The 18,127-nt window shown below is 45.8% G+C and overlaps 1 protein-coding gene across 5 annotated transcripts in view; it reads left to right on the top strand.

Annotated features, from left to right (window-relative positions):
* The window catches only part of MRAS (muscle RAS oncogene homolog), a 57,117-nt gene that overhangs the window by 21,941 nt on the left and 17,049 nt on the right, over window positions 1-18,127 (top strand). For all 5 annotated transcript variants that reach the window (XM_024131837.3, XM_007107301.3, XM_024131838.1 and 2 more), the window contains one exon: window positions 2,855-3,065. In XM_024131837.3, the coding sequence (XP_023987605.1) occupies window positions 2,873-3,065 (193 nt within the window). In that variant the 5' untranslated portion in view covers window positions 2,855-2,872. The remainder of the gene's footprint in view (window positions 1-2,854; window positions 3,066-18,127) is intronic.

Here is an 18,127-nt window from a genome sequence, read left to right as displayed (position 1 = left end):
CGATTTTCCTTCCCGATACCTTCCCACCCACTTAGTATTTTTTTATTCACGTTGCTGCCAGCGAGAAGGGAAGGGAGCTTTCATTTTTATTTATTTTAATTTTTTTTATTGAGGTATAGTTGATTTACAATATTATATTAGCTTCATGTGTACAACATAGTGATTCAAATTTTTTAGCGATTATACTCCATTTAAAATTATTATAAAATATTGGCTATGTTCCCTGTGCTAGACATCATATCCTTGGAGCTTATTTATTTTATACATAGTAGTTTATATATTCTTGGAAGGGAGCTTTAAAAACAGCCTGTTTCATAGGCAGACATGTTCACGCTGCCTTAGTGTCACCATCCTTCCCCGGCTAGGACAGCGGTTAAGGAGGAGCGGCTAGGAGGTGACATCAAGCTCCCCTGACCCAAGAGACAAAGAGAGGGCCTGGGGAGGATAGTGACACTATCCTCCTCCTCTCATTTTTGTCTCCCTCCCCTCCGCTCTGGCTCCTTTGGACCACCAGCTCTGTCACGTGGGAGAGCTCAGTGTGTTGAAGGCTCAGCTTAACCCCACTGTCAGCCCCACCCAGGGGGGATGGGGGAACCAGATGCTGGGGCTCAGCTGGCACCTGGTCCTTCTATCCTGCACCAAAGGAGTTTCAAATCCCCACTCGAAGGAGAGGGAATCGCACATTTTCAGGTGGCCCGAACATTTTATTTGGTGGAAATATTTTAATACTGTTCAGCTTTTCTGATACACAAATAGAACACATGCTTGTTGTAGAAAATTGAAAATCTGAGAAAGTGTCCCTAAGTCTCCTGTAGAGACAGCTACGTGCCAATCCTCTCTATGCCTAGAACCACCCTAGACATGTAGATTCATAGATGGTAGCTTCATGGAAGTGTAATCATATGTACTTGCTGTTTTGCAGCCTGGCTTTTTTCTTTTTTTCATGTATATTATAAACCTTTTCTAGGCTAGGGAATTTCATCCTTCTGAATGGCCATATAGTATTGCATTGTATGGATAAACTTTTCTTTAACTCGCCCCCCAGTATTTAAGTTATTTCCATTTTTACCCCTGTTCTTAACATCTTTGTACACTTGTCTGATTACCTCCTTAGACTACATTCTCACATGTGGCATAGCTTTGAGAGAGGATATGTCCGTTTTAAATTTTCATGTATTTATGCAAGTGTATTCTCAGTCCAGTTTGGACAGATTTACATTCTCACTCACAATGTATGAAAGCGCCTACTTCCCCGCCACTGCAGGGAAACCCTAAATGTCAACATCAAGCTTCAGTAAGTGCAAAAGATTATGCAATGACTCTCGCCTATAGCCCCATGCAAATCAGCATGGCCACATAACCTACATTTGTGTCTAACGTCCTTTCTGTTGAAATCTAGAATGGAGGACTCTTTTAGAGCTAAGAACAACTGTGAAAACCCAGCCCTTTAATCTATTAGGTAAGGAAACTATGGCTCAGTCAGTGGCCTTCCCGAGCAGCCGTGATTGCACACAGGACACACAGTTCGTTGTCCCCCGGCGTGCTGCCCTGTCCCCTATCCTTCTGTGAGCCCTGAAGCTACCCAGGAATGGCCCTACCAGAGGTGGTTTGTGCTTTTCCCTAGTTAGCAGCTTCGGTCCCTGGCAACACCCTCAAATTGTTCTTTAGGTGACTCTCCTCCCTCATCCCCCATCAGTGTTTAGCCTTCGGTGCCGTCAACCTCCTCCTCCTGGAAACTCTGGGCTTCCATCACTGTGACAGATCCTGGTTTCCCTCCTGTTTTTCTGAGTGCTCTTTCCATGCTCCCTGCCCGCCTCTCCTCCTTGGTACTTTGTGATGCAGTTTCCAAAGGTCACTCTTCGCTTCTCTGCCATCATCTCTACACAGTCAGTCCTTATCTGTTCAGGCTCAATTGCTCTTTAGGATCCTGGTTCCATATTTCCAGCCCCTGCCTAGTCAGCTTAGCTCAATGTTTCTCAACCTTGGCACTATCGACATTTTAGGATGGTTAATTATGTGTTCTGGGGGTGTTTTCCTGGGCATTATAGGATCTTTAGCAGCATCCCTGGCCTCTGCTGACTAGATGCTGGTAGCATCCACTTGGTTTTGGCAACCAAAAATATTTCCAGACGTCGCAGATATCCCTGGGGGACAAAACTGCCCCTGGTTGAGGACCACTGCCTTAACTGGACTCAACGTCATCAAAATAAAACTTATCCCTGATCCTCCTCTTCTTCCTCCCCAACTAAAAGAGGGGTTGACCAGATGTCACGAGAGTCTAACACGACTTTCTGCATGATAGAGGGCAAGGAGATCAGAGAACAGAGCCAGGATCACAGAATTCTGAGAGTTGGAAGGGGCTCAGAGACGCTGAGCTCAGCTGTGCTAAGCTGTTGTGACCCTCTTTTCCTTTAAGCTCAGACAGCCTCCCATTCTTCTCAGCACCACAGTCCAATGACCAGAGTTGATGTGAAAGGCGAACCTCCTTGCCCTCCCTGCTCAGACTAACGCCCACGTGTTTAACTGTACAGGACTAGGGTGGAATTTGATGGTGGAAAAACTTCGTTGACATGGCCTTTGGCTGGTTAAAGGCCGTGTGGCATTATATCCCCAAGACCGGGCCTGACACATAGTTGACATTCAGTAAATGGTTGAATAAATCATTTTAACAGTTATTGTCTCTGGGTGAGGGTCCTGGGGTAGCACTTTTCTCTTGCATGTCTTCATTTTCAACACTTTCTACAACTGGGAGTATTTGTTACTCTGTAAGAAAGGAGGAAACCCCGTGAATATTTTCCCGTGAGTCAGAGAAGAAGAAGCCCCCTGTCTCATTCCACATATCTTGCCTCCCCAGGTCTGACCTACCAGCAACATGGCGACCAGTGCCGTCCCCAGCGACAACCTCCCCACGTACAAGCTGGTGGTGGTGGGAGACGGGGGTGTGGGCAAGAGCGCCCTCACCATCCAGTTTTTCCAGAAGATCTTTGTGCCTGACTATGACCCCACCATCGAAGACTCCTACCTGAAGCATACAGAGATTGACAACCAGTGGGCCATCTTGGATGGTGAGACTCCATGGCAGCCCTGCCTGTGGGTGGGGCATTAACGCGGGGGTCAGGGAAAGTCAATAGGCTTCAGCAGGGCATGCCAGTTTCTTCTGTGTTGCCATTATGGGATGGTTGGTATAAGGCTGTGTATGTTTTCCAGGGTGAATTCTGAGCCACTTTGCGGAAACCAAAATGTGTATTCAACAAAGAGGCAAGGCTAGAATCAAGCCAACTCAGTGATGTCATGTTTGTTATTTCTCTCTCATCAGAAGCTCTGATTAACATTTATAGATGTCTCTAGCTAATTAAAAAGGGGGAAATCAATTTTTTCTCTTAATAAACATAGTTTATTTGATAATTGTCCCTGGGGCAAGGTGGGGAATCTTGCATCTGACATTGTTTTTCTAGTTTAGTCTAAGTTGGTCTGGAGTAGCAGTTCTTAAAGTGTGGTAGCCAGGCCAGCTGCAGGGACACCAGCAGGAAACTTAATCAGAAATGAAAACCCTCAAGCCCTACCAGTTCAGAAATTCTGAGGGTGGGGCCCAGCAACCTGTGTTTTAACAAGCCCTTCAGGTGATGAAGTTAGAGAACCACTGTTCTAGATTCTTACTGATTCTTATTTTATACTGTCTGAGTCTCGAAACAAAGAGCCATTAATCATAGAATGTCATTCTAGGAGGGGAGCTTTGAAAACCACTGGGATACAAGTCCTCTATCAGACATGTGATTTGCAAATGTTTTTTTCCTAGTCTTTGGCTTGTTTTTTATTCTCTTAACAGTGTCTTTCAAAGACGAGAGTTTTTAATTTTGATGAAGTTCAGTTTATCAGTTTGTTCTTTTAGGTGACTCTCCACCCCGCTTCTGGTGTTGTGTCTGAGAAATCTTTGCCTGACCCAAGGTCACAAAGGTTTTCTCCTATGTTTTCTTTTAGAAGTTTAATGGTTTTAGGTTTTACATTTAGGTTTATGATCTACCCTGAATTAATTTTTGTATATGGTATGAGGTATGGGACAAAGTTCATCTTTTTGGTATATGGATATGCAGTTGTCCCAGCACTATTTGTTGAAAAGATTGTCCTTTCCCCACTGAATTGCCTTTTTTTTACCTTTGATGAAAATTGATTGTCCATATATTCTGTTTGATCTATTGTCTGTCTTAACACCAATAGCACACTGTCTTGGTACCTGAAGCTTTATAATAAGTCTTGAAATCAGGTACTGTTAAATCTCCAACTTCATTCTTTTTCAAAGTTGTTTCGGTTAGCCTAGGTCCTTTGCATTTCCGTATGAATTTTAGAATCAGTTAAATTCTAAGATTCTAGATTTTGATTGAGATTGTGTTGATTCATATTCGTATGGATGAATATGAGGAGAATTGACATCCTAACAGTGTTGAGCCTTCCAACCCATGAACACAGTACCTCTCTCCATTTATTTAAGTCTTCTTTAATTCTTTAATTCGCTTATCAATTGTTTTGTAGTTTTGAGTGCATAGGCCTTTTACATATTTTGTCAGATTTATACCTACCTCTGTATTATAAATGATACTGTTTTTTAATTTCAGTTTTCAATTGTTTATTGCTAGTATATAGAAATACAATAGAATTTTATATATTGTAACTTGCAGCCTTGCTAATTACTTATTAGTGCTAGTGGCTTTTTTGTAGATTCTATTGGGTTTTCTGCAGATGATCATGTCTGTGAGTAAAGATAGTTTTACTTCTTCCTTTCCAATCTGGATGACTTCTATTTCTTTTTCTTGCCTTATTTCATTGACTTAAAGACATAACTTGTCTTGTTCTTGATCTTCAGGAGAAAGCTTTCAGTCTTTCAGCATTAAGTATAATGTTAGCTGTAGGGTTTTTATAGATGCCCTTTATCACATCAAGAAAGTTGCTTTCTATTCCTAGTTTGCTGAGAGTTTTTATCAGGAATGAATGTTGGATATTGTCAAATGTTTTTTCTGTGTCTATTGAGATAATCATATGGGTTTTTCTTTTTTAGTCTTTAATATGGTAAATTACATTGATTAATTTTTCTAGTGTTAAACCAAGATTGTATTCCTGGGATAAACCCCACTTGGTCATGATATATTATCTTTTTATATATTGTTGGCTTTGATTTGTTAAAAGTTTTTTAGAATTGTTGCATCTATGTTCTTTTTTTTAAATAAATTTATTTTATTTTTGGCTGCGTTGGGTCCTCATTGCTGTGCACAGGCTTTCCCTAGTTGTGGCGAGCAGGGGCTACTCTTCGCTGCGGTGCACAGGCCTCTCACTGCAGTGGCCTCTCTTTGTCTCGGAGCACAGGCTGCAGGCTTGCAGGCCTCAGCAGTTGTGGCACGTGGGCTCAGTAGCTGCAACTCGCGGGCTCTAGAGCAAAGGCTCAGCAGTTGTGGCACACGGGCTTAGTTGCTCCGCGGCATGTGGGATCCTCCTGGACCAGGGCTCAAACCCGTGTCCCCTGCATTGGCAGGCCCACTCCCAACCACTGTACCGCCAGTGAAGCCCCATCTGTGTTCTTGAGAGATGTTGGTCTGTAGTTTTCTTGTAATGTCTGAGTAATTCTGGCTTTATAGAATGACTTGGGAAATAGTCTCTCTTTTTCAATTTTCTGGAAGAATTTGAATGACATTGGTATTACTTCTTCCTTAAATGTTTAGTAGAATTCACCTATGAAGACATCTGGGCTTGGAGTTTTCTTAGTGGGAAGGTTTTTAACTGCAAATTCAATTTCTTTAATAGATATAGGGCTATTCAGGTTATCTATTTCTTCTCCAGTGAGCTTTTGTAGTTTGTGCCTTTCAGAAACTTGATCGGTTCATCAGAGTTATCAAATTTATTGACATCAAGTTCATAATATTCTCTTATTATCCTTTTATATTCCGTAGGATTTGTAGTGATGTTACCTGTCTCATTTTTGATATTGGTAATTTGTGTCTTCCCTTTTTTCGTAATCAGGCTGGCTAGAGATTTATCAATGTCATTGATTTTCACAAAGAACCAGTCCATTGATTTTTCCCATTTAATTCTGTTGGTTTCCATTCTTAATGTTTATTGTTTCCTTTTGCCTTCCTACTTTGGATTTAATTTGCTCTAATTTTTCTAACATCTTAAAGTGGAAGCTGATGTCATTGATTTGAACATTTCTTCTTTAATAAGATATTCATTTTGGTGCTATAAATTTCCCCTAACTACTCATTTAGCTGTATCCCACAAATTTTAATATGTTGTGTTTTCATTTTCATTAGGTTAAAAATACTTTCTAAGTTCCCTTTTGATATCTTCTTTGACCCTTAGGTTATTTAGAAGTGTATTATTTAGTTGCAACTATTTAGGAATTTTCCAGAGATCTTTCTGTCATTGACTGCTATTTTAATTTCATTGTGTCAGAAAACATACAGTATATTATTTGAATTCTTTAAAACTTATTGAGGCTTGTTTTATGACTCAGGATATGGTCTATCTTGGTAAATATTCCATGTGCACATGAAAAGAATGTATTCCACTCTGTTAGTGGGGCATTCTATGAATGTCAACCAGATCAAGCTGGTAGTGTTCTCTAAGTCTTCAGTATCCTTACTGATCTTCTGTCTACTTGTTCTGTCAATTATTGAGAGAGGGGTGTTGAATTTCACAGTTTAATTGTAGACTTGCCTATTTTTTTCCTTTTAGTTCGATCAGTTTTTGCTGCATGTATTTTGACACTCTGTTGTTAAGTGCATAAATGTTTAGGATGGATCATCTTCTTTTTTTTGTTTTTTTCTTTGTTTTTTTTTTTGTGGTACGTGGGCCTCTCACTGTTGTGGCCTCTCCCGTTGCGGAGCACAGGCTCCGGACGCGCAGGCTCAGCGGCCATGGCTCACGGGCCCAGCCGCTCCGCGGCATGTGGGATCTTCCCGAACCGGGGCACGAACCCGTGTCCCCCGCATCGGCAGGCGGATTCTCAACCACTGCGCCACCAGGGAAGCCCCTGGATCATCTTCTTGATGAATTGACCTTTTTATTATCATCAAATGACATTCTTTATCCCTGGGTTTCAACACTGTGGCCTAGAAGCTCTCTCAGGGCAGTAAGCTGGGAAGCTGAATGTTCATAGGTGCCTTTCCCTGTTTTTTGTTTGTTTGTTTGTTTGTTTTGGCTTCGGCTTGCAGGATCTCAGTTCCCCAACCAGGGATTGAACCCAGGCCACAGCAGTGAAAGCCCAGAATCCTAACCACTAGGCCACCAGGGAACTCCCATGCCTTCCCCTCTTTTGTATCCCATCTCTCAGGGGTCACCATCCTTTGTTGCCTGATGTCAAGTGTCTTGAAATCCAGTTTCGTATATTTTGTCTGTTTTTTGGTTGTTTAGTTGAGAAGGTAAATCTGGTCCCCAGTTCTCCATCTTGGCCAGAACCAGAACCAAATCATCACTCTAAAAAAACAGAACAACTTGTGTATATACTAAAAAAAAAAAAACACTGGCTTGTACACTTTAAAAGGGCAAATATTATGGTATTTGAATTTGATTTAATTAATTTTAAAAAGCATCCCTTGGGGTTTGTCTGCCGCCCTGGAACTTGGAACCGTTCCACCATGCCAAGCACATTCTCACCTCGGGGATTTGTGTGTGGTGTTCTCTCTGCCCAGAACATTCTTCCTGCAGAAAGACAGTCTCCTTCATTTAGCTCTCCGTTCAAGTGTCCCTTTGTCTGAGAGGCTTCCCTACACTAGTACTTACTCCACCCCTGTCACTTCTGTCCCCTGGCCCAACTGTTTTTCTTTATTCTGCCTTTTACTGTTGAACATATATTTATATGTGTTCAATATATTTATTTGTTTGTTTGAGTTTTTGTCACTCCCCACTAAAAAGTAAATTTATGAGAGCAGGGACTTTATTTTATTTACTGCTACATTCTCAGCATCTAGAATACTGCTTGGCTCATAGTAGGTCCTCAGTAAATGTTTGTGGAATGAGTGAACGAATGAGTCCTGAGCAATATATGTGAAATCATAGGTTTGATATGCTAGCTATATTATTTGCCAACTGACATCAAAATAAATATATATAACCATTAAAATTAAAAACATTTATGCACTTTCTAAAATCATCTCATGCATCACCCATTTGAATATATACCACTCTTTGGGCTATACCGAGTTAAAGAAATGTAAACAGTTTCTTTACTGCGGGGCTTGAAAGAACCTTCAATATACAAACATACGTTATAAGTATATTGGAAGAATATATTGTCCTTAGGGTTTCCCAAAGGACATCATTTTTTTTTTTTTTTTTTGCACATCATTCTGGGCTAGTTCCACAGAAGACATTCTGAAAAGCATTGCATAATGCATGTAAGAGAGTAACGTCATGGCTGGTAATAAATATTATTTCTATCTACTGCCATATTAACTTCTCTAACTTTTTTTTTTAATGATGGAGATATTTTTTTAATGTTTATTTATTTATTTATTTATTATTTATTTGGCTGCACCGCCTCCTTAGCACATGGCTCCTGAGTTGCTGCAGGTGGGCTCCTTAGTTGCGGCTCACGGGCTTCTTAGTTGTGGCATGCAGGCTCCTTAGTTGTAGCATGCAAACTCTTAGTTGTGGCATGCATGTGGGATCTAGTTCCCTGACCAAGGATTGAACCCGGACCCCCTGCATTGGGAGCACAGAGTCTTAACCACTGTGCCACCAGGCAAGTCCCTCTAACTTTTTTTTTTTTTTTTTTTTTGGTGGTATGCGGGCCTCCCTCTGCTGCGGCCTCTCCCGTTGCGGAGCACAGGCTCCGGACGCGCAGGCTCAGCGGCCATGGCTCACGGGCCCAGCCGCTCCGCGGCATGTGGGATCTTCCCAGACCGGGGCGCGAACCCGGTTCCCCTGCATCGGCAGGCGGACGCGCAACCACTGCGCCACCAGGGAAGCCCCCTCTAACATTTTTTAAAAGTAACTTTGGATATTAGATTACCCAAAGTTGTTTCTAGAAAAAAAATTTTTTTTTCCTCAAGGGTGGTTTTAGGAAGATTTGGGGATAACATTGATAGCAGTGGAGGAAGCATGGCCACAGCATTACTTTATAAGCGTGAATTTGCAGAGCTTGTGTTCTGAAGCTCCTGGGCTCCCCTTAGGTGCTACGCCTCTGATCCTGCCCCCAGAATCAGGCCTGATTTAGGACATTGCCCACCCAGGCCTGCCTCAGGAGTAGATACTGGATTCCCAGATTAGCACACTTCTCTACTCAATTAGGTCTTGTTTTAAGAAAAGAAAGGCTTAAAGCATTACAGCTAAATACTAATTAGTCTGGCATTTAAAAGGATGTCCCATATTTGGGGAACTTTAATCAAAGGCTGGTTGTATTTAGGCTTGGGTATAACTCTGACCCCTACTGGGGCTGAATTCTTCTGGGGTTGTTGGCCGCCCTGGGATGGACGGGACTATCCCTGACATCCTGCTTCCCTGGAGCCCACAGCATCCTGGGGGAGGTGCTAAGCCTGGGAAGCCTGCCAAGCACTCTGAACTCTGGGGTTTCTCTTCTTCCACATTCAGAAAGAGCAAAACATGGCAGCTTGATAATGATGATGAACAGGAGGAGACAGTAATGACATCTGTTGGGCAGTTACTGTGTGGAAGGCCCATGCTATGTACTTTTCATCCTTACAGACACTATTGTGGTAGCTACTTTTGTTATCACTATAAAAATAAAGCACGGAGGGAGTCACACAGCCAGTTTTCACCTTCCCTTTGTCTCCTATACTCTCCATCAGCGTGGCTGAGTGGGAAAACCTCTCCCACCTCACGCAGTTGGTCCCTGTGCCTCTGGGAATGGAGTTGAAATCCCAGGGAGAAGGGGGCGTGGCCTGGATTATCAGGCTTGGCAGACACACACACACCTGCCCTTCCAGCTCCTTGCCCAAGGTCTTCAGAGGACCAGGGGCTCCAGTTCTGATCTGAGTCTCAGAGCAGAGATGCTCAAGCTGGCTCAGGGGCCTTCTCTGTGGTTCCCACACTGAAGAGTTTCACAGTCTTCCCACCTGCAAACCTATTTTTTGTTGTCTTTCAAGGGGTCTCATTGCCCTGGTGCTCGCGGAATCTAAAAGACAGGAGATGGCCGACCTCAGGGGCCAGCAGCCAGGCTCCCCAGTGTCTCTGGGGCCCACCAACTTTGGAGCAAGCCTGCTCTGTGTTCTTTCCCACAAGGGTTCGGGACCTTTGTGTCACCTTCCAGTGTTAAGGGCCCAACTCTGGGGGCATCGCCTCCTCATCATCTGGGTCCCACCTCTGTGCTGTGTGGCTGCATCGACTCCCCATCTCCCTCTTCGGGGGTCTGTGACTTTGGACCCCCGTCACCCTGTCTGTCAGCTGTATGACTCCCCGTACCCCAGTTCTCCGGCTTCATGAATCAGGAAGACCCGAGCCTTAGTCAAAGTCCTGGAGTTTTGTGTTTGTTTTTGTTTCTGTTTTTATTGTGGTAAAATATACGTAACGTAAAACTGACCATCTTCAGCATGTTTAAGTGGACAGTTCTGTGGCATTCAGTACATTCGTATCGTTCTGCAACCATCACCCCCATCCGTCTTCAGAACATTTGCATTTCCTCCAGCTGAAACCCTGTACCTGCCAAACAATAGCTCCTATTCTCCATCACCCCTAGCCCCCGGCAACCCCCATCCTACTTTCTGTCTCTGTGGTTTTGGCGACTCTAGGGACCTCGTACGAGTGGAATCATACAATGTCCGTCTGTGACTGGCTTATTTCACTTACCATATGGTTCACCCATGTCATAACATGTGCCAGAATTCCCTTCCTTTTTAAGACTGAATAATATTCCATTTTATGCATCTACCACATTTTGTTGCGCCTTTCATCCGGCAATGGACATTTGCGTTTTGGCCATCGTGAACAATGCCGCTGTGCACGTGGGCGTACAGATACCTGCTCCAGTCCCTGCTCTCACTTCTTTTGTCTTGGAGTGCTTGCCTGCCTGTTCTTCCTGTCTGTCTGGAGCTGGAAGGCTCCTGAGCGCTGTGGTATCAGCCCCCCTTTACTTTAGACCTGAGGAAACTGCAGTGCAGATGGAGAAGTGACTGCCGGGCTCAGACCTCTCTAGAGGCAGAGCCAGGCCTAGGGCCTCCTCAATCTGCCACGTATGTCCCATCCTGTCAGCCTGCCTCCCGCTCTGGCCCAAGCCTCAGGCCTGCAGGGTAGGATGTTGACCAAATCTTCTGCCCACTTAACAATCTGGGCCTTCCCACCCACATGGCTGCCAGCCCCGCCCTCTGCCCAGCCAGCCTCTGGAAGCTGGCATCTTTCTTCCATCGACAGAGGACAGTGGCCTCCAGACACCCCTTCCCACCTAGGGGCTCTTGGGCCCCGCTCTGCAGCCACTCTGTCCCCAGCAAGGGCTCTGCAAAGAGCGAAAACCCTGGCTCCCCTCCTGCACCCTCAGAAGCTGGGACGTTTCCACCCTGGCTTCTGCCCAAACCGCAGACACAAGTGCTGTTGTCTTCACGGAGGGGCCTGGACCTGGCTTTTCCCCGAACACTTGAATCCACATTCTTTCTGGGGAGGTGGGGGGAGGAGGACGTGGGCAGGGCAGCAAGAGGACAGGAACACTTACTGAGAGTGTTTTCTGAGCTGGGGGCTTTGCATGGTGGGCTCTATGCTCAGCAGCCCTTAGGCCAACTTCAGAACAGACCCCTCCTTGTGGCCCCCACTAAGAGGGGGGTACGGGCAGAGCTGGCCGTCCTTCCACCCGTCCTCCCCTTTCCCTGCCCACAGTGATGTGGGAGGGATTTCCCTCTTTCTTTTCCTTTCTGAGGGAGCATGGCCGCTGGCCTGAGATTATGCAACTCAGCCCCGCAGGCCTCTCTGCCTGACCCTTTATCTCACCTCCATCAGCCATCACTGCTTGAATGCTTCCAGTGACGCAGAGCTCACTGATCTCCAAGGTGCCTGGGGCAGGGCTTGCTGGTAGAAGGCCCTTCCTGACCCTGAAGGCTGGTCACTGTTGCTCCTGTGCCCTCAGCAGTGTTAGCAGCTACTGCTGGACAGGTGCGGGAGCAGGAGGTCTGGGTTCCCAGGGGGAGGGCTCTTGGGGACACAGGGTGGCAGCGCTGGCAGCAATTTTCCGATGGTACCTAAGTATTTTACCATTTTACCCGCTGGTGCAGTAGCACTGGTGTGTACTGGCCGAAGAGCAGCTGTGCTCACCTGTAAAGTGAAGACACTAATCTCAATTTGGCAGGATTGCTACAGGGATGAAATAAAGCAATCCCCGTGAAGCACTTAGCACAGGGTCTGGCCAGTATGCGGCAGTACTACTGCACCAGTGGGTAAAATGGTGAAATACTTCGGTACCATCGGAAAATTGCTGCCAGCGCTGCCACCCTGTGTCCCTGAGAGCCCTCCCCCTGGGAACCCAGACCTCCTGCTCCCGCACCTGTCCAGCAGCCCTGATTGGTAGGTCAGGGCCCTGCAGGGGAAGGAACTAAGACTCAGAGAGGTGAAATAACAAGTCCAAGGTCACACAGCTAATTAGCACCCCACTCCCTCTGACCCTGAAGCCAAGGATATCTTGCTCTATGCTCATCTTAGCCCCACTAGCCAGCCTGGGAGCTGAGGGACCGCCATCAGCCAGTGACCTAGAGTCAGTTTGGCAGGGCTGAGTGATGAAGGTCTGAGTGCAGCGTGCACCCCTCCCCCTTCAAAGTCACAGCACAGCCTTGGGGTCATTCCAAGCTTGTCAGCACCCCAAACCCCAGATTTTCCTCTTACTCACCTTGCTGACAATCAGGTCCTAGACTCCTGCAGTTAATTTTGGGTTTTTCCCTGATTTCAGAACTTCAAGTTAATCCCTGTTAGAAGTCACGTGACCGGTCTGCGCTAAGCACACCAGCGCTGTCAGTAGATTTGAGATCTCACCTGTCTGCCCTTGTGTTGGGTGATGCTGCCAGCTTCAGGCCGCGGCGCAGCCTCTGTCAGTGACTGGGGGCTCCTCTTTCCCTTGGGCACAGACAGCCTCTGAACCAAGACCACCTGCCCTCATCGGTGGGGTCTGTGCCCAAATGGGAGAGAGCCTCATAGTTGCTGACTCCCTAACTATCCCTTAGGGAGTTTGGGATTGACATGTACATGCTGCTATATTTAACATGGATAACCAACAAGGACCTACAGTATAGCACAGGGAACTCTGCTCAATATCATGTAACAACCTAAAGGGGAAAAGAATTTGAAAAAGAACAGATACATGGATATGTATAACTGAAGCACTTCGCTGGACACCTGAAACTAACACAACAGTGTTAATCAACTGTACTCCAGTATAAAATAAAAAGTTTAAAAAAAAAAAAAAAGAAACATCATAGATTGTAAGCTCCTTCAGGAGAGAGACTTTGCCCACATTGTATCTCTGGTGCCAGCAGCGCCTATTAGGTGCTTAGTTATTGTTTGTTGACTGAGGGAGGGAATGCAGCACCTTGTGAAGCTCAGCACATAGAAAGCCTCGGTAATGCTTTTGTTGCTAGGGCTGTTGTAATATGATTTATATTCAGAGAGTGGCTTGGTGCTTTCAAGAATAGGTCCTATCACATGTGCAGATGAGGGGTCACTGACCCATCTGCCTGCACCTGGGGAGGTCCAGAGTGAGGCTTAAGCCCCTGACTGGGAGCTTCCACCTCTCCCCTCCAGTGTTGTATGGATCGGTCCCCGAGACGTATGTATGTGGGACTGTTCACTAGTTCATTCTAGAAATACTTCTGGGTGCCTGTTGCTCTCTTTGGGCCGCTTTGCGTGCAGCAGTTGGCAAAACCAGGGCCCTGCTCTCATGAAGCTTCTGGTAGAATGGGGGAGACAGGGCATCAACAAATATGTACTGTGTCAGGTGGTGATGAATGCTGTGAAGGAGAATGAGGCAAGGTAGAAGGGAATAGACAGTGAGGAAGGGTTGCTATCTTATCTGTGCCCTTTAGGGAAGGCCTTCCTGATGAGGTGGTGTGGGAACAGAGACCTGAAGGGAAAAGCTGTGCCTGTACCTGGGGGGAGAGAATCTTGGACAGAGAATCAGGTGCAAAGGCCCTGAGGCAGGGATGTGTTTGGGGAATAGCTAGGAGGCTAGAGTGCAGAGGAAGTGAGAGAGAAGCTAATAGGAGACATCAGGGAGATAGCTAGGGGGCAGTGATCTTCTAGGGCCTTGTAGGGAAATAAGCCACTGGAGGGTTTTGAGCAGAGGACGGGCATGGTCTGACTGATGTTTAAAAGGCTCACTCTGGCCGTGGTGTGGACAATAGACCAGAGAGGAACCAGGGCAGAACTAGGGAGACCAGTTAAGAGGCTCCTGATGGTAGACTAGGGCATCGATAAAGGAGGTGGTGAGAAAGAGTTAGAGTCTGGATGGATTTTAAGGAGGAAATAACAGAATTTGTTAATGGAGTATGTGGGATGGGGTAGGAGTACGGAGGGAAGAGCCTTTGACCTGGACAACTGGTAGAATAGAGTTACGTTTATCAAGATCAGGAAGACTGATAAATCAACTATACTTGAATAAAATAAATTTTTTAAAAAGGTTAGAAAGACTGGTAAAAGCAAGTTTGAGGGAAAAATTAAGAGTCTAATTCTGGATGTGTTAAATCTGAGATGCCTTTCACACACATACAAATAAAAGTCAAACCGGCACCTGGGGTCTGAGTCTGGAGTAAGGGGAGGTGTGCAGGCTGGAGATGGAAACTTGGGAGTTGCCGCATCAAGCCGTGAGACAGGAAAGTGAGAAAGTGAACGTGTTTAGAGACGGGGTCGCAGGACTGAGCGCAGGGACCCACTGATGCTCAGAGAGTGATTAGGGTCAGAGAGGAAGCAAGATAGAGTGACAAACCAAGGCCAAGTGCAGAAGGCTCTTCAAAAAGGAGGGGACCATCAAGTGCATCAGATGCTGGTGAGTGACCCAGTGGGATGAGGACCACGAAGTGGCCGCTGGATTTAGTGACACGGAGGTCATGGTGACTTGACAAGCTCAGCTTTGATAGAGTGGCCTGATTACGGTGGGTTCAGGAGAGAGTGGAGGAGAGGAAGGGCAGGCAGTAAAAACAGATCAGTCAAGGAGTGTGGCTGTAAACAGGGCTAGAGAAATGGACAGTAGCTGGAACGTGTGAGGTCAAGGGAAGGGGTTTTTTCTGCTTAAATTTTTCGGTGTTATCTTTGTTCAGTTTTTTTAAGGTGAAAGAAATTATACCATGTTTACATACTGATGGAAATGAACCAACAGGGAAATGGATGATGCAGGAGGGGGAGGGGACAAAATAGTAACAGTGTCCTTCCATGGGTGACAGGGGACAGGATCCAGTGGGCAGCTGGAAGGGTGGTCTCGGACAGGAGTAGGCCGGGGCATCCACCGCAGAGAGGGGAAGGCAGAGCACGCATTTCAGAGAAGGTAGGTGGGTTTTTTCCCTCAAAATTTAGATATAATTCACGTGTAAAATACCCCCCTTTTAAAGTGTGCAGTTCAGTGGCTGATAGTATATACACAAAGGTGTGCAATCATAAACTGCTGATAGATTTCACAGATCAGCAAGCACTGGAATCACCACTGTCTCATCCTCAACATTTCATCACCCTCCAGAAAGCTCACACCTGTTATCTGTCATTCCCGCCCCCCCGCCTCCCCCCAGTCCCCAAGCCACTCATCTCCTTTCTGTCTTTATGGATTTGCCTATTCTGGACATTTCACATACGTGGAATCATATAACATGTGACCTTTGTGTCTGGTTTCTGTCCCCTAGCACAGTGCTTTCAAGGTTCATGCATGTTGTAGCGTGTCTCAGGATTTCATTCCTTTTTACGTGTGAATAATATTCCAGTACAGTTGATCCTCGAACAACGTGGTGGTTAGGGGTACCGACCTCCCTCGCTGTTGAAAATCTGCGTATAACTTTTGACTCCCCCGAAACTTAACCACGGGCCCAGCCGCTCCGCGGCATGTGGGATCCTCCCAGACCGGGGCGCGAACCCGGTTCCCCAGCATCGGCAGGCGGACGCGCAACCACTGCGCCACCAGGGAAGCCCCTAGGATTTCATTCCTTTTTATGTGTGAATAATAGTCCAGTACAGTTGATCCTCGAACAACGTGGTGGTTAGGGGTACCGACCTCCCTCGCTGTTGAAAATCTGCGTATAACTTTTGACTCCCCCGAAACTTAACTACTAATAGCCTGTTACCGATCAAAGCCTTTACCAATAACATAAACTGTCGATTAGCATGTATTTTATATGTTATATATATTATATACTGTATTTTTACAATAAAGTAAGCTAAAGAAAATGTTATTAGCCAAATCATAAGGAAGAGAAAATACATTTACAGTACTGTACTGTATTTATCGATACCATAAGTTTATGTCATCTGTTTATATCTGTCTCTCGGTACCTACATCACTTTTGTCTTATAGGATACAAAGCACTGTAGATATTATATGTGTTACTAACACTAAACATCAAAAATGAAAGGATAATATGAAAAAGAAGTTCATATTTATACACAGGTATAATGATTCATGCATTGATAACAAAGAAGCAGCGACATGAGCACTTTATGGTAGCCTAGTGTAACCGATACAATTGTTTCCCAGTAGCCTAGCTTTTACACTAATGAATGAATCGTTATAAAGTTTTTACAGCATACAGTATTACAGTCATACTCATAATACTGTACTGGAAACACTGTTACATTTTTTTAGAAACCACTTACTTGTGATGATAGACTGATACACAGTTTCTCTAATTACAGGCTGAGGAGGGGAAGAGACATACTGTGCAGTTATGTAATTCTTTGAAAGCAAAGTTATAAAACAATAAGAAAACTAACATATTAGTAATTTTAACTATCACTCACCTTATGCCTAATGTAAGGACAGGCCATCCACTTCAATACAGGTCTTGCACACGATGTTCTACACGTATATTTTTGTATATTTATTGAAAAGAATCCCTGTATAAATGGTATAAATAGACCTGCTCAGTTCAAACCCGTGCTGTTCAAGGGTCAGCTGTATATGGAGGGACGACATTTTGTTTATCCATTCATCAGTTGATGGACACTTGGGTTGTTTCCACTTTGGGGCTATGATGAGTAATGCTTCTGTGGGCATTGGTGTGCAAGTTTCTGTGCGGACATGTGTTTTCAGTTCTCTTGGGTACACCCCTGGGAGCGGAATTGCTGGGTCGTGTGCTAACTCTGTTTAACATTTTGAGGAACTGCCAAACTGTTTTCTAAAGTGGCTGTATCATTGTACTTTCCTCACCTGCAGTGTAGGAGGCTTCTGCTGTCTCCAAGGTGGGTTGGTTTGGAAGCTTGTGGAGTTTAGCTCCTGATGATCTGTTTCTGATCCTCAGCTGGGGGTGGAGGCTTGAGGAGAGAGGAAGCGGTGGGAAATGGTGGCCTGGGAGTGGAGGGACTGGATGGGGATGTGTTTAGATTTACTGGGCGTTCTAAGGGTGCCCTGCGAGCTGCTCTAAGGGAGCCAGGCCAGCTCAGCCGAGCTCTCTCCTCCTGGCTCCACGTGGTTGCCCAGGGGCAGATGTGGAGTAGGTGAACGGTTTGGGGTGACCAGGTGGGGGTGGGGGGAGGAGGCATAGCCTCCAGGCCCTTGTCTTCCATCCCCACAAACCTCAGGTGTTCCGTCCTCACCCCTCCTTTTAGGCCTGCCCCTCTTGACAGGCCTTGGGGACACTGCTGCCAGCTCCTCACTCAGGGACTGGCAGAGCCGGGCCAGGACCCAGACACGCTTGGTTTCAGATCATGCCTGTGCTGCTCATCCTCAGTAGGAACCTGAGCAGGTCCCAACCCTGCCCTGCCTCAGTTTCTTCCCTTGTAAAACTCCCCCCTCCCCACAATGGTTGTGAGGTGGAAATGGGGTCTCAGGCCAGTGCTTCACCTCCCTGCTCCTCTCCATGACCAGGCCCCGCCTAGGCCTCCATCTGTCTCTGGGATGCTCCTGGGTCCCTGGTTACACAGGTGAACCCCACTGCTGTTCTTTCCCCCCTTTCTTCTCTTCCCTCCCTGAGAGCGACATGGACGCGGTGTGCGGGGAGGTCCAGGCTCCTCTAAGAAT

The sequence above is a fragment of the Physeter macrocephalus genome, chromosome 1 (assembly GCF_002837175.3).
Source record: "Physeter macrocephalus isolate SW-GA chromosome 1, ASM283717v5, whole genome shotgun sequence".
Classification (NCBI taxonomy): domain Eukaryota; kingdom Metazoa; phylum Chordata; class Mammalia; order Artiodactyla; family Physeteridae; genus Physeter; species Physeter macrocephalus.
Note: the sequence above shows the minus strand (reverse complement) of the source record. Positions and strands in the feature narration are given on the sequence as shown.